The sequence below is a fragment of the Lutra lutra genome, chromosome 15 (genome assembly GCF_902655055.1).
Source record: "Lutra lutra chromosome 15, mLutLut1.2, whole genome shotgun sequence".
NCBI lineage: Eukaryota > Metazoa > Chordata > Mammalia > Carnivora > Mustelidae > Lutra > Lutra lutra.
The window spans coordinates 33,637,592-33,652,945 of NC_062292.1; the positions used below are offsets into that span (position 1 = coordinate 33,637,592).

Genomic DNA, 15,354 nt, shown 5'->3' on the forward strand with positions numbered 1-15,354 from the left:
AGAGGTGGAAAAGGATCTTTTAAAATGAAGCAATCTAGTGGACAACGCACCATTTAAATCAAACAAAGTGAGTAGCACCAATAAGGAGACACACTGAGATCATGTGGCCTCTAGTGTGATACAATGAGGATCCTGCATCCTCATTTTGTAGTCCTACAAAACAACATTACCGTGAAAAAGGTGAGCACTTTGTTGTTCATGTGTTGTATAATATGTAACTAGCATTCCCAGTTCTTGAGCTATAGTTAACCTAAGTTTGCCAATCTATGTTTGTATTTTCAAACACCTTGGTATTCTCAGTATATTTAACCAGAAATCAAATGAAAACATTATCTACATTAAAAATGTCAAATTAGGATACATAGAAATAAAAGTGAATAAACAATAAAGGCAGAAAAATTATACTTAAAGCTAGACTACAGAAAAATACAAACATTTTAAAATTTTTATTTGGCTACGTTAACTCAATACACACTCACAGGATGCCTTTCTATGTGCTATGCTTTGACAGTGCTAAGCAAACGAGGATGAATATGGCAAAGTACTTTAACTCTTTTCACAAAAATTTCAAATCCTAATAAATCCAACGAAAAAGCATATTTACCTTAATTCTAGTTTTAAAGGACTGTATAATGTTGGATCTAAATTAGTTAGAATCATCATTTAACTATATCAATCAATATAATGAGGCCACAGTAATATAAAATAAATGTTAATTGATTAACTATAGAGGTAGAAAATATAGTGATTAAAAACAGGGAATCTAGAATCATACTGCCTGGCTGAATCCTGGGCCCAAAGTAAAATGGGGATGGGGGGCCTGGGTGGCTCAGTTGGTTAAGCGTCTGACTCTTGACGTTGGTTCAGATCATGATCTCAAGGTCTCGGGATCGAGCCCCACCTCTGGCTCCATGCTCAGCACAGAGTCTGCTTGAGAGTCTCTCTCCCTCCCCCTCTTCCCCCATTTGTGTGCTCACTCTCTCTCTAAAATAAAAAAATAAGTAAAATCTTTTTAAAAGAGTAAAATGGGGATGATATAACTAAGTTACAGAGATGTTATAAAGATTAAAGTATAATGTACATGAAAGGATCTTACCATAAAAGACTTGCACGAGAATGTTCATAGCAGCACTGTTTGTAATAGTCAAAAACCGGAAATGTGCTAATGTTCATCCATGGATGAATGGATAGGGAATATATGGTATATCTATTCAATGAAATACAACTCAGTAATAAAAAGGAACTACAAATGCTATTCTACTATTTTAATCTTAAATTTTTAAAACAGCTTTGAGGTGTAACTGATACATTAAAACATGCATATATCCAATGGATACAATTTGGTGAGTTTGGACATATGTATACATCATGAAACCATTACCACTAGCAAAGTAATAAACATATCCACCACCTCTGGAAGTTCCCTTTTGCCCCCCACCCCTTCCCCTTTTTTGGCGTAAGACCATAACAGGAGATCGTGAAGAAATTTTCATTAAGAGGGTAGGTCTCATCCAAATTCTATTCTAAACCAAAGATCAGAAGATGAGAAATCATGTTTCATTTGGTAAAAATCCCTTCTTGTTTATTAATGTAACTTCACTATGACTTCAAAGATGGGAAATGGCCAGAGTAAGCTTTATTCAAAGGCTTCACCTCAGAGGGAAGAGTATTCCTTCAAAAATGCTTGTAGCATTATTCTGTTTTTAAAGTATATTTTATCTTAATGCAAAAAAAAAAGTACCCACACAGAATGTGTCCTCCCTTAAAGTATACTAAACTTATAAATTTTAAAATGTGTTAATTTGAAATGTAAGGTTCTGAAGTCAATGAACTTCAAATTAACTGCATTCAAAGCATCTCATATATTTTTTATAGAAATCTAATTAATTTGGGAAAAGCATTTACTTTGTATTTAGCCCTATTTTGAATAAACAGATCTTCATTTGACAAGGTTTTATAATACATTAGTAAAATATTTTGTAGACTAATTTACATTGATGAAATTAATTTCCACAATTTTTACTGTTTTAGAAGCTTTCAGCTAAATGTGTGTAGCACTGAATGCTATTATTTTAAAATCTAATACATAAAAATTACAAATATTCAATAGGAAGATGCACTATTAGTTAGAGAATCATTTACAGGAAATTCCAAGGAAGGGGAAAAGTTTTAAGATACTTTTATCCTTCCTTAGAATGAACATGTCTGAACAGCAAGATATCTTTAATATCAATACTTTCAGATCTAGAAAGAATAAGTCCATCACATTTGATAGAAGCAGCACCCTGGTAAGTTTTAAAACTGAAACAAAAGAATCCTAAGGCCTTGACTCACTAAGAGACCACTCAAACAACAGATTTCCACAAAAGGACAGAAGCCAGCAATGGCTTAAATGGGGAAAAAAACTGAGGTACACTTTCTAAGGGATCTAAAAAAATCTAACTAAATTCCTTACAGAGATACATACAGTAAAACACAAAGACTGCTACAAACACTTCTGTATTAGTTAGCAACAGGAACCACCTAGAGCTACCATAAGCCAAAGAAAATAAATATATAAGAAAATACAAAGATATACAGAACATGATCCTAGAAATCATTACAAAACTAAGCCTCATAAAAGGCATTAACAGGACCCTTCCAAGGACCCAAAAGTAGAAGTTTATGCACTTCTTTAGAACACTGCAACCACCAAGCACGGCAGCAAGAGTAAGGTTGTGAAATATAGACAGAGCTGCTGGGGGTCCAGCCCTAGAACTTCGAGATAGTTCCCAGAGGAGGGAGAAATGCTTTAAATTGAGAGGTCGAAACAAAAAGAGTATTAGATTTAAAAAAGAAAATGCTACATGTCCACATTCCTGAAATTTACCTTGACAATATTATCCTAACAAATAATCTGGAATGGTGTGTCAGGCAGATTTGAAGGGGAATATATAATAAACAAGCATAACTAAAAGACTCCCTGGTTTTAAATACCATCTATATACAGAAATGATTCCCCAAATCACATTTCCAGCCTGGACTTTTTCCCTAAGGAATCAGACTCATCCAGTGAACTCTCAATGTGCTACGTTAAGCGGATATCTCAAAGTTGTCTGAACGTGTCCACAAAATCTTTATTCCTGTCCTACTCTTTCTCATACTATCCTCACTGATCATCCCAAACTCCAGGAATTTATCCTAGATTTCTCACTTTCTGTTACTCCCATTCTGAACCCAAAACTTATTGATGCTCCTTCCCAAATATGTCTCCAATCTCCCTACTTCTATTCCCAGTGCTGTTCCTGCAGTTCAGAAAAGTATGATGTGCTGCTTGGATTGTAGTAACAGCATCTTCCTATCAACACAACTTCCCCTTCTGAAAACAAACAAACAAACAAACAAACATCTCTCTTTGTATGGTTAGGGTAACAATACATAGTCTCCTCTGTTTCACTGTGCTTTTGGTTTTTAGAAAGTATGTTTCCAATATAAATTTCTTTATATTTATGTAAAATAAGGTTTGTCAGAGAAGTTGCTTCCATCCTTCCCTCGCAGATAACTAGATAACTATTTTTAGAAGTTGTTTTCCCTTCCACTGTTTTTAAATATAAGCAAATACAAACTTATTTCCCCTTTTTTAGATTAAAAATTATATAGCACACAAAATTTTCTGCACCTTGATTTTTTTTCCCCCACTTAATATATGCTGGACATCTCTCAATAGAAGAGTAAATGTGAGCCATGCATATATTGCATACACGCCCCCCCCGGCCCCCCTCCACACACATTGCCCCCCACCACACCATACACTCTTCCTCTAGGAAATAATTGTTGGTAAATTATAGGGCATCACCTACTTCACCAATTAATCATTGATCAGCTGAGGGCTAACATTCAGCCCTAACCATAATCAGTGATCAGCTTAGGACTGACATTCAGCCATATGGTACCAATATAGTTTTAGTTTCCTCGTTTAGAAACTTCGAGGCGGGCGATGAGCCACCACAAGTCCCACCTCCTGGACACCGCAAGGACTGAAGAGGGTTGAGTGAAGACCTCCTATCTGGCTCCTTCCGGAGCCGTGGGTAAAAGCTGCCCTAGCACCCACTAGTGCTCAATCCCTATCCTTACATGTGCCCACAGACACCTCAGAAGGAGACAGCCTTGGCAATGGCAGCCCAGCAGACAAATTCTCAATGTCCATCTGGTCTACCCAGGCTGTAGCTACCTGCTGCCTATCTACATCCCCTCAAGTTGCTCCTTCTAGTAACCACAGACTCTATAGGACTGGCTCTGCAATGCCACAAGCAATCCCGTAACGGCACGGACACCACGGAAGCTCGGAGATCTGATACTGGGAAGATGCCCTGGACAGGTAACCCCTTTTTAATACTGTGCTGAGTTTCACAAACTCATCACTGAACGTCCAGCTAATGTCAGCATAATAATATTAATTTTATCAATAAAAATGACAGCTAATCTTACCCATCATTTGTTCAGTGAATAGAACTGTTGTAAATAAATATTACCTTATTTTGGTTATTATATTTATTATCATCATGTCCATTTACCAGAAAAGAAAACTTTAGCATAGACAGGAATCAAGCCCAGGCAGCTCAACAACAGAGCCCAAGTTCACCACTCTTTTTTTCTTTCTCTCATTAAGTCTAAACTTATTAAATATGAAATTCTAATAAATTATATTTTTTGCATTTGATGTTACTAGAAACAGTGAATATACAAAAACACCTGTCAGTATGGCAGGTTAGAAAACATTTTCATGTTAACTGGTCAGTTCAGCAGAAGCTGATAAAGGATTCTGTACTGTGAACAATATCATTACTATTTGAGAAAGTTTCTAGTTATTGTCACTGCAAGTCAACTAATGACTACAAATTGAATGGAAAAATAATGGGATGAGTTTGAAATAGTTCCCAATGTCAAATCACAGCTCAGAAAAGCATATCACGTAGTTAGTCTTAGCAGCAAACCAAAGATCACGGCAATGATTTCTAAAAATAAACGATTTTGAAATCACTAGAATAATTTCATAGTTTTTGCTACAACTTAACAACCTTCGGTAACTAGTTTTATTATAGATGAACTTTAATTTAGTGAGAGAACAAATAAATATATTCAATTTATTTACTCTTTATTCATATGTCAGTTTGTATAAGTTCATACCACTTGTTAAATATTTCTAATGTTACCTGAGTCCATATAATGCCCTCACAAATGTACAGCACCTTGACTTATTTACAGAGTACAAAGCACAAACATGCACAAATGACATCCAGACCTCTTCTTAAAAACAGCAGCACAGGGGAGCCTGGTGCCTCAGTTGTTAAGTGTCTGCCTTCAGCTCAGGTCATGATCCCAGGTTGTTGGGATCCAGCCCAACAACAGGCTCTCTGCTCAGCGGGAAGCCTGCTTCTCCCTCTCCCTCTCCACTCCCCCTGCTTATGTTCCCTTTCTTTCTGTCTCTCTGTCAAATATATAAATAAAAAAATCTTTAAAAAACTCAAATAAAAAAAAAACCCAAAAAACAGAAGCACAGAATGAAAAGAACTCCTTTGAGATTCAAGTCAGGATCTTGAATCAGAGACAGAAAATGTCAGAGAATGTGGCAGGAAAGAAATTATTTTAAGATATTATTAAGAGCAACCTTATCCATAGGAAAAAATCAGAAACAGACTAAATATCAGTAACTAAAAATTGCTGAATAAGTATGTATACCCATGTAATAATATATTGTATAATTTGTGTATGTGATGTTGTGAAGTACATACGTTGGCAAGAAAAGATATTTTTGAGTGGAACAAAAGCAGATTATAACACTATGTAAGAAACCCATTTTAATTTTAAAAATACGTATGCAAATAAAAATGTCCATAAAAGGATGCCAAAAAAATAGAAGCAATGGTATTCTCATGATGGAAATATGAGTAGTTATTCTTTTTTGTCATGTGTAATTTCTTATTTTTCTATAATGAACATGCATTACTTACACTTTAAAAACAGCAATAAAGAATTTGTTTAGGTATAAAAGTTACATAAAAAGGCAGATCTTCTCACAGGACATCATCCAAGGTATTTCAGGGGAGAAGTTCAGTGCATTAGCTCTGACACTTGAATCCTGGCTCTCTTGCATACTTGCTCTATAAGCCCAGACAAGTTACTTACCCTTACTGTGCTTCAGTGTCCTCTAAGGAAAATAGGGACACCAACAAAACCTGTGTCTTAGGGTAATTGCGAAGGTTAAAAGACTTAATTTATAAAAAGTGCTTAAAATAGTGCTTAGTCTATAACCATTCATTATATTACAGCTGATGTTATTCATGGAACTGTAATCACCTGTTACCAGGTTACTCAAAATACAGATTTTCAAACTTCAAAAATATTTTAATCTATCATCTTGAAAAAGCTATTCATTATAAAATTTTTTAAAAGATAAAAAATTTTGTAAATACTTTTTATCTGGATGGCTGATGCTTAATTAAATTCATACTCAAAGAAGAATTTCCTAAGTTACCAGTGACCAAATTCCCTTACTGTGTTCTTCCCTTATCTACTAAAACAAGGCACAATGAGTAAAAGATAGTGTAAACTGTAAAAGGCAAAGGACTTCATAACTATCTAGACCTTAAATAACTACCATACTAATTCTCAAAATCCATTTAAATTATCTTAGTTGTAGTTGACAGCATTACTGAAAACCTCAAAGACTTAAAATAACCAAATTTTCTAAGAAAATATTTATCTTTATCAAACAAAAGGAAAAAGATACACTGAGGCATCAAAATACCCCTCAGCTTCAGTAGGTAATTTTTGACTCCTTCATCAGAGATTTTAATGTAATTTATTTTCTCACAGGCAGGAAGACTCAAAATGAGAGCTCCACATTGAGATTGCTTACAGGAGGGATTTTTCAGAATTCTAAAATTAAAACAGAACCTCAATTTCATTTCACCAAAGGCTGTTAATTAAGTTGCTACTCACCTTTTTCAAACAGCTCAGTAATTATTTAACATGAATGAAGCAGGAGTATCTACATACCATGATATGTAACTCCTATCCCTGTCTTTTTAATTCAACTGTCAGCGTCAATCCCCATTGCCTGATAAAAGTCTGCATCCATTCAGGCCTCTTCTCCTTTTGCTTCTCAAAACTCAAACTGTGAGTCACATTTGTCACCTACTTCATCCATCTCACTACCCACCTCCCTTCTGGTAATCAACAGTTTTGTTTTTTTATATTTATGAATCTGTTTCTCTTTTTTGTTGTTGTTGGTTTTCTCTTTGTCTGAATAATCCTTTTTTAAAAGCATTGACCTGATCTCTGGTTACAAACATTTACAGCTTCAGTTCTGCCATTAATGAATTTTATGATCTTAGTAAAATCACATGTCTCTGGGTTTCAGTTTTGTAATCAATCAAAGATATCTTTAAAGACTACCATTTAATTTCTATCATTTTAGCTACCTACTACCAGACAAATATCTCAGACAAAAAAAAAAAGGAATGTGAACAATCAATATAGATTCACCATAGAAAACACAGAAATTCTACCATTTTAAGTTTAGAAATGTATAAACACAGGTGCTCAGGGCCCTGTGTATGGTTGTGCAGTTTGTGCACTGCAAAAAGTTACCTGGGGGGTTGCCAAACATTACAACAGGAGGAAGGGATACCTTTTCTTCTTATATAGGTGCTATCTGCCCGTGATGCAGTGTCTGCTCAAAGTGACAGTGACACCTTTTTCTAACTTGTACACACAGCAGGCTGGACCTTTACCTGAACTGCACAAAGACATCTCTCCTTATAGGTCACAGGCAGCCTGCAGAAGTAGCACTATATAAGAATTCTACACTACTGCAAGCGACTGATCTCATCACATAGAAAGACCTCCAAAACACAAAGATGGAGAAGTCTTTAATATTAATTTCTCTTCAAACTGGCCCTATATAAAGCTACACACACACACACACACACACACACACACACACACACACACACACAGACTCTCTCTCTCTCTCTCTCTCTCTTCAGAGGAAAAAATGTACATAAACAAAAACCTGAAATCAAAGAAAAAGTTTACCAAGAATCTGAACAAACCATGTAATATATATGACCTTCACTGCTCTAAGACACTAAACATTTCTGTGACAAAGGCATCTGGAAAATGCAGACAGAATTTTTTTGTATTTGCCTTCTTCACAAAGAAATTGTGAAAATTCACAGAATAATCTTTATAAAGCAGTTAAAATGCACCTAAAGTATACATAATTTGTTCAGTATTAAATTATTTTAAAAGTAACATTTAAATAAAATGTACAAGTCAATATGTTTTAATGCTCCTAATTTTAATATAACATCAAAATTAACAGCATGAAGCTTGTGAAGCAGCCATAAGAAAGAGAATGACAGGTGTGTGTATATGTCTGGGCCACATACCCCAAAGAAATAAGTGGGGCTGGAAATTATTTTAAATAGCATTTTCAGTTAACTCACCCTAAAATAACAACATATGGTTCTAGTTCTATAGCTATGCCACAATATGTAAATATAGCTTGGTAATCTCTGTGGTGAACTAAGAATGAAAAGTCATAAATAACAGACATTCTAATAATTTTACACTAAATTTGTTCTTTACTTATAAAATCATCTTTAATAGGCTTCTCCTATCTAACATAGAAATGCATGAATGGAATTTCAGAGGTTCTAAGTTATCAACTCTTGAACAACATAGCCATAGCCTACTACTTAACTCTGAAACCTTTCAAAAATAAAATAGGATTATCAGAAAATGCCTTTAATTTTAAGAACATAGCAAAGATAAAATTAAAACTGTGAACAAAGGAAATTGGATATATTATTTAATGTTTATTTTTCCTGGAAAAATTTCTTATAGATATCATTTCCTTCTGTAATTCAAAAAAATGGAAGATTAATATGGCCACCTAGAGGAGAAAACATGATAACAAATATGTCATCACATTTCTTACTTTTTCTAGAGTATCTGTATTTCAGCTTTATATAGATAAACTGTTCTAAAGGGTTCAACTGAAGAGGTTAATCATGTATGAAAGAGACCTTGTTTGGATACTAGAGTAGCAGGGATGACCTAACAGAAGCTAAAACCACATTCATTTTGCAGTGGACTTGACTAGAGTTTTTAAAACTTACCATGTGACTTAGGTTAAAAATTACCTACTTGATCTAAAATCTCTTCTCACTTGTGTAAAATGGGGATAATCTTATCTACCACAATGATTTGCAGTGAAGATTAAGTAGTATGGTGTGTACAGAAACTAACAGTCAGGTATGCAATAGGAGCTCAATACGGTAGTTCTTACTACCCTGTCAGAAAGTTCTATATTTTTCTCTCCTAGGCCTCTCCAGGCCCTCCCTGACCCTCTCTAATTTTACAGATATTTCCAGCACTGGGTGTTCCAAAGCTTCTCTACTAGAATTATTCAGTGTTGAGAAATGAACTAATGGTTCCTTATACCAGCACTAATGAGGTAATAGTATGTCATGTAAAAAATGGACATTTTAGAGTATTTTTCTTTCTACCTTGTAGTTCCCTTTAGAGTTACCTCAACCTACACCTCAGTTAACTCTGATCCTTATAAACTTGCAGAATATGCACAATAAAAGGTCAGAGCAGTTAAGAGAAACATAACCTACCGTATCTATCCCTTTACATGTACCTCAAGAAAGTGAACCAAATCCTACCAAGAGAACTAACTCAGCAGTCCTCTTAGGCAACCAGCCAGGAAATGAGCAGTATTTCTGCTGAGTTAGCTATACAGAGGAAAGACCACCAAATCCCTTCCCTTCCCAAACAGATGCGAGGAGGGTTACCACTGTTGGGCTGGAAGGAGAAGGTGAACACTATGATTAGAATCTCATATGTAGAGGAAGCGGAGATGCAACATGGGGGGTTAAGGGGGTAGGAGAAGAATGAATGGAACAAGATGGGATTGGGAGGGAGACAAACCATAAGTGACTTTTAATCTCACAAAACAAACTGAGGGTTGCTGGGGGGAGGGGGTTTGGGAGAGGGGGGTGGGGTTATGGACATTGGGGAGGGTATGTGCTATGGTGAATGCTGTGAAGTGTGTAAACCTGGCGATTCACAGACCTGTACCCCTGGGGATAAAAATACATTATATGTTTATAAAAAAATAAAAAATTAAAAAAAAAGAATCTCATATGTACTTCTGCATCTTTGTGAGGGGGCATGTTAAGAATTTACTATCACTTGAAATTACTTTTACCTAAGACCGTGAACTCTGAATCAGTCTCCCCCTCCAATCAAATTCTCCTTTCTTACCCCATTTCACTGAATCTATTTTGAGCTCAAAGCAGCTTTGACTTTTCAATAAGCAATAACATATGATACAAAACTATTCTCCTATTCTACTGTTTTCTTACATTATCACTTGGTTATCTCTCCATCCTAAAGCTCAATGACAGCATTTTAACAACAAGGATATCCATCTCCATCTGGATGTTCTAGACATTTCTGATTCAGCATGATGGAGACTGAATTACCTCCTCCCACACAAACTTACTTCCCTAATACTCTGAACTAATTAAAAATCCTGATTCTTTACTCACTGCACACATTCAATCATTCAAGATATATTGAGACCATCTTAAAATCTATGAAATCTGTGTCTCCAAACTCACTTCCAATGAAGATCTCATCATTGTTTATCTAACTGGTCCTTTCTACCTCTAGTACCTCAATTCATTTTCCGTTACAATAGTTAAATAATCTTTCTTAAATACATTTCTAAAAGTGCCATATCATCCAGTTTAAAAATCTTACAGGACTCTGTATTTCCTATAAGACAATAAACTCCTGAACATGGTATTCAAACCCATCACCTACCCATTCTCCAAACACAGATCCTAAGCTAAAGACACTAAAATACACTCTCATTTGCTTTCATGCAATCACTATTCCATGGCTGTTGAAACAGTTCTTACTCAAGTCCAGTTTACCTACTCTGTGAAGACTACATTAGACTTCCCCATATCCCCACCTCCCAAACAACAGAGCCACCTCCATCTCTGAATGTCTATAGCACTTTGTTCATGAAACTAATAGACCTCTTACCATATTGTATCACACATATTGTCTATGGTCTTCCTCCTCTAGCCTGTGGATTCTTTGAAACAAGCTTGTTTTATCCATCTTTACATCCACAGTATCTAGTATGGCACAGGAAAGCTTTCGACAAATGTTTATGAAATAAATCTAATTTCAGAATGCCTAAAGTCAATCTAGCCTGGGTGCTTTATCAATTAATAGAGAGTAGAAACAGTAGGAAAGTAGAGATGGGTCCCAAATATATAGGTAATATGAAAAGAGAAGGTGACTCCAGGACATCGGTCCCAGTTCCAGAGCTTAGAGCAAGAAAAAAAAAAAAAAACTAGTGAGGTTATGCTTCTCTCCTCACTGCTCTTCTCCCAGACTACAGAGCCGTGCTGAGTAACAGAACCATGCGGAAGCAATCAAGACAGCACAGAAGTGCAGGGAGTGAGGGGGAAGAAGCAGTGAGGAGGAAAAAATAAAAACCCTAAACCGAAGCTGCAAAAAGGAAAGTGTCCAGGGTCACAGATGACAAGTGCAGGCCTTGTTCACGGCCGCTCACGCTCATCACCACCACTGTATCCACCACCCTTAGCCCCAGTGACCATTTACTGGTCACTCGCCCACAGGGGCCAGAACTTTGCTAAAAACTACCACGTATACCATGTAATGTTCATGACAACCCTATCAGGAAGGTATGATCCACATTCTAGAGACAATGAAACAAATCAGAAAACCATTAACTATCCTGCCCAAGGCTTGTAGCTAATACGTTAAGTCAGTATGTTAAGTCCCAGAGCCAGAATGTAAACAAGGATCAGGTTCAAAACCCATTCTCTTGCAGCTCTACTATTAACACGCCGGGTGGAAGGGGTGGACATGGGCTGGAGACTGGTTTTACTGCTTCACATCACTCGGTTATCTTTGTAAACACGTGTTTTATTTTCTCTAGTATTAGAAAGATATTTTTGAGGGGCACCTGGGTGGCTCAGTGGGTTAAGCCGCTGCCTTCGGCTCAGGTCATGATCTCAGGGTCCTGGGATCCAGTCCCGCATCGGGCTCTCTGCTCGGCAGGGAGCCTGCTTCCCTCTCTCTCTCTCTCTCTCTCTCTCTCTGCCTGCCTCTCTGTCTACTTGTGATCTCTCTCTGTCAAATAAATAAATAAAATCTTTAAAAAAAAAAAAAAAGAAAGGTATTTTTGAGCGTAGAGTCTAACATTTTTTATTTCTTCCCCACCATCTCATAATAAGTTTCCTATATAGTAATTACTCAGTATTTGATTAATTTCTTATTATAAATTGTGTCCTAGTAGAAATAAAAAGGAGGTACATACCTCAGCTAGCCTTAAGCCAAATTAAAAAAACAAGAAGATGACTTAGCTCCTTTGACAACTCTATGAGCTAGGGTAAGACTTTAAGTAATCAGTAGTTATAAGACCCTTAAACACAAACCACGGCTATAAAGTGAAGGACAGTTTGTGTTCGATGTGATAAAAAATTGCTGTCTAAGATATATTGCTTCCTTCTTCATACCTGAGTATAAAGATAATAATTACTAGGAGTACTCATACATTCTATCAAGCATGTGAGCAACCTACCTAAAACATGGAAATAAATATGCCTTAATTAATAGCAATTAATTTCCCTTATAGAAAGATGTAAAAACATGTTAGAGTGGACACGTATCTTGTATATAGGCTGAGTTTTAAGTCGATGTCAGTACATGAAGCAACGATCAATTAGAGACAAAGTTATCCTTAAAAATTCCTAGAGTCACCCTTAAAGCAAAGTGTAATACAGTATGAGCTCTCAATCCATCCTGGACACTTTCTTCCTCCACAGAACAGATCACCATTCCTCCTGCTGTGTGCCCCATGAAGTATCTGGCTTCTGTTCGGGGCCACACTGAATGAAAAAGCATACACTGACACACCAGAGTCAAGTTTAACACTATAAGAGACCTAGACTCTGCCAGTTCCTATCCCAGGTGTTTGGAGACTGATTCCAAAGTGAGAGAACATCATATTTCCATCTTCTACCTCACTCTTACATTGTGTAAAGAGAAACAGAATTACTATGGTATGTACATTTTTTGGTGTTTTACTTTTAGGGGTTTGGGGTTTTGGCTTCCGTCCAAAGATCTGAATTTTGCTAAATTATATTAATAGAAATGTGACTCTGTTTATCTCTTGTTTATCACACAGCCACAGATGGCTAGAATTTGGGGTACAAATAATCTAATACTATAGTGTGTGATCTAAAAAAAATAAAATAAGTAATCTGTGTTACCTTCGTCTATTGATGCTTCACTACTGTAGCCATCATATTCCGCAGACAGAGGACTGTACTTTTGTCTTGTTTCCCAGGCATAGTTCTTTTGTCTCGAATCTGCCAATGGTAGTCTGGAATTGTGTGTTCTGGACAAGGCCTCGTGATATTTACCCAGTGCCTCATCTTCACTCTCAGAGGACGAACCGTGCTCATCTTTGTCCATGTAGGAATTATCTATTTGGAATGACAGGAGAACAAATCGAAATTTTAATACAATAAAGTATGACAAATTTGATACACACACACACACAAACACACACACAGAGATATATGTCATATATATCCATATACACATGAATATACAGATACATACCCAATGCGAATTTTCAACTTTAAATAAACATAATTTTTTCATTTAAGAAGCCCAAAAGTTTTAGATTTTCATATTTTTAATAGAAAAAGATCAATTTATATATTCTAATTATAAAAAAATGTTCATCACAGGGATTTTCCAACCAAGTTACAGATAAAGGAGATAACAGAACTTGTTATCTCACACAATTATTTTTTAAAGGATCAGTAGCACACAAAGAGACTTAGAAGTATCGCCAGTACATATGTACCTGATTCAAACTAGAATGTGACTAGAGACATTTTAGTTATCATCTGGGTCCAAATTTTCAAAAATGATAATGCTTAGTTCTAGGAGAACAGAGAAATGGGCAGACATATACTACTGGTAGAACTATCACTGGTACACTTCTAGAGAGCAATCTGGCAATACACATCAAACTTTAAATCTGCACAGTCTGTGATTCATTTCTAGGAATTTACCAATTCCTTCCAAGAATTTGGCCTAAGAAAATAATTAAAAACAGGTGAGCAAGGATATGTATTTCAGACAATTCACTGCACTGTGCTAGATAGCAGAAAACAAAAATAAAATATAATCTAAACGTCCATCGCTGGGCCTCAGTTAAGAACGCTGTGATGTATCCAGGCAGCGACAGAGTATGCAATCACTACAAATGAGGAGGTGAACTCACAGGTGCTCACTGGAACAGCAGCTACAACATTACGTTACGGGAAAAGAGAAGGTTATGAGACAGAAGGCATACTATGTTCTCATTTAAACACACACACACACCCCTACATGCAATATACACACACACTTGTGGTGGATGCTCATAGGCACATACAAAAATATGGGGAAGGATACACACATATTTTCTGTGAAAGGGAGAATTACTAAGAAAATTTTACATAAGTATAACTAAATTTCAAATAAATTTTTCAGGACATATAAAACTTGTATAATTCTTAAAATAATAGTTAACTAGTATAATAGTAACTAGTTGCTACCATTTTTTTAAAGTAAAAATTTTGAAACTGCACTATGTTGAAGTTCATTTAGCCTAATATGAGCCTTCTCAGAATAATAAAACAACTCTGGAAAGATAAAGAGACCACAGCAGGTAGAATTTCTTAGTTCTGTCGAGATATTATTTTCTTTATAAACACTTGAAATCATCTGCAAGAAAGGAATCAAGGTCTGAAATTCAGGTGGGGAGACGCAGACTAAGTAATTTAAAAATATGGGAGAGAAATGGTATGTTTAGAGTCAGAATGAAGGGAACTTGGACGTCCCTAGTGTAGGTCCTCCTTTTTAATTCAGTAAGAAAAAGCCATGAGGAGGTAAAACTACGACCAGTGTCCTATTCTGCACAACCCAGTATGTAGCCACCAGCCACACGCAGCTATCTGATTTAAAACAAAATAATTTAAAACCCAGTTTCCCCAGTGCTGCTGGCTCCATTTCAAGTGCTTAGTATGTGCGTGTGGCTAGTGGTTACCACAAGGAATACCTGGAACTTTCCCATCATGGCAGAGAGTGCCATTAGTTGGCGCTGGGGTGACGGCAGATCTGGACTAGAACCTGGGCCCTCTGACCCCCCGGTGAGAGCTTAGCACTTTGTGGGCTACCACGGTGGTGGTC

General features: G+C 36.2%; 1 protein-coding gene across 3 annotated transcripts in view; it reads right to left on the reverse strand.

The window, feature by feature from the left end:
* SYT14 (synaptotagmin 14) overlaps nucleotides 1–15,354 on the reverse strand; it is a 193,206-nt gene that overhangs the window by 101,003 nt on the left and 76,849 nt on the right. For all 3 annotated transcript variants that reach the window (XM_047705248.1, XM_047705249.1, XM_047705250.1), the window contains one exon: nucleotides 13,377–13,592. In XM_047705248.1, coding sequence (XP_047561204.1) covers nucleotides 13,377–13,592 — 216 coding nt within the window. The remainder of the gene's footprint in view (nucleotides 1–13,376; nucleotides 13,593–15,354) is intronic.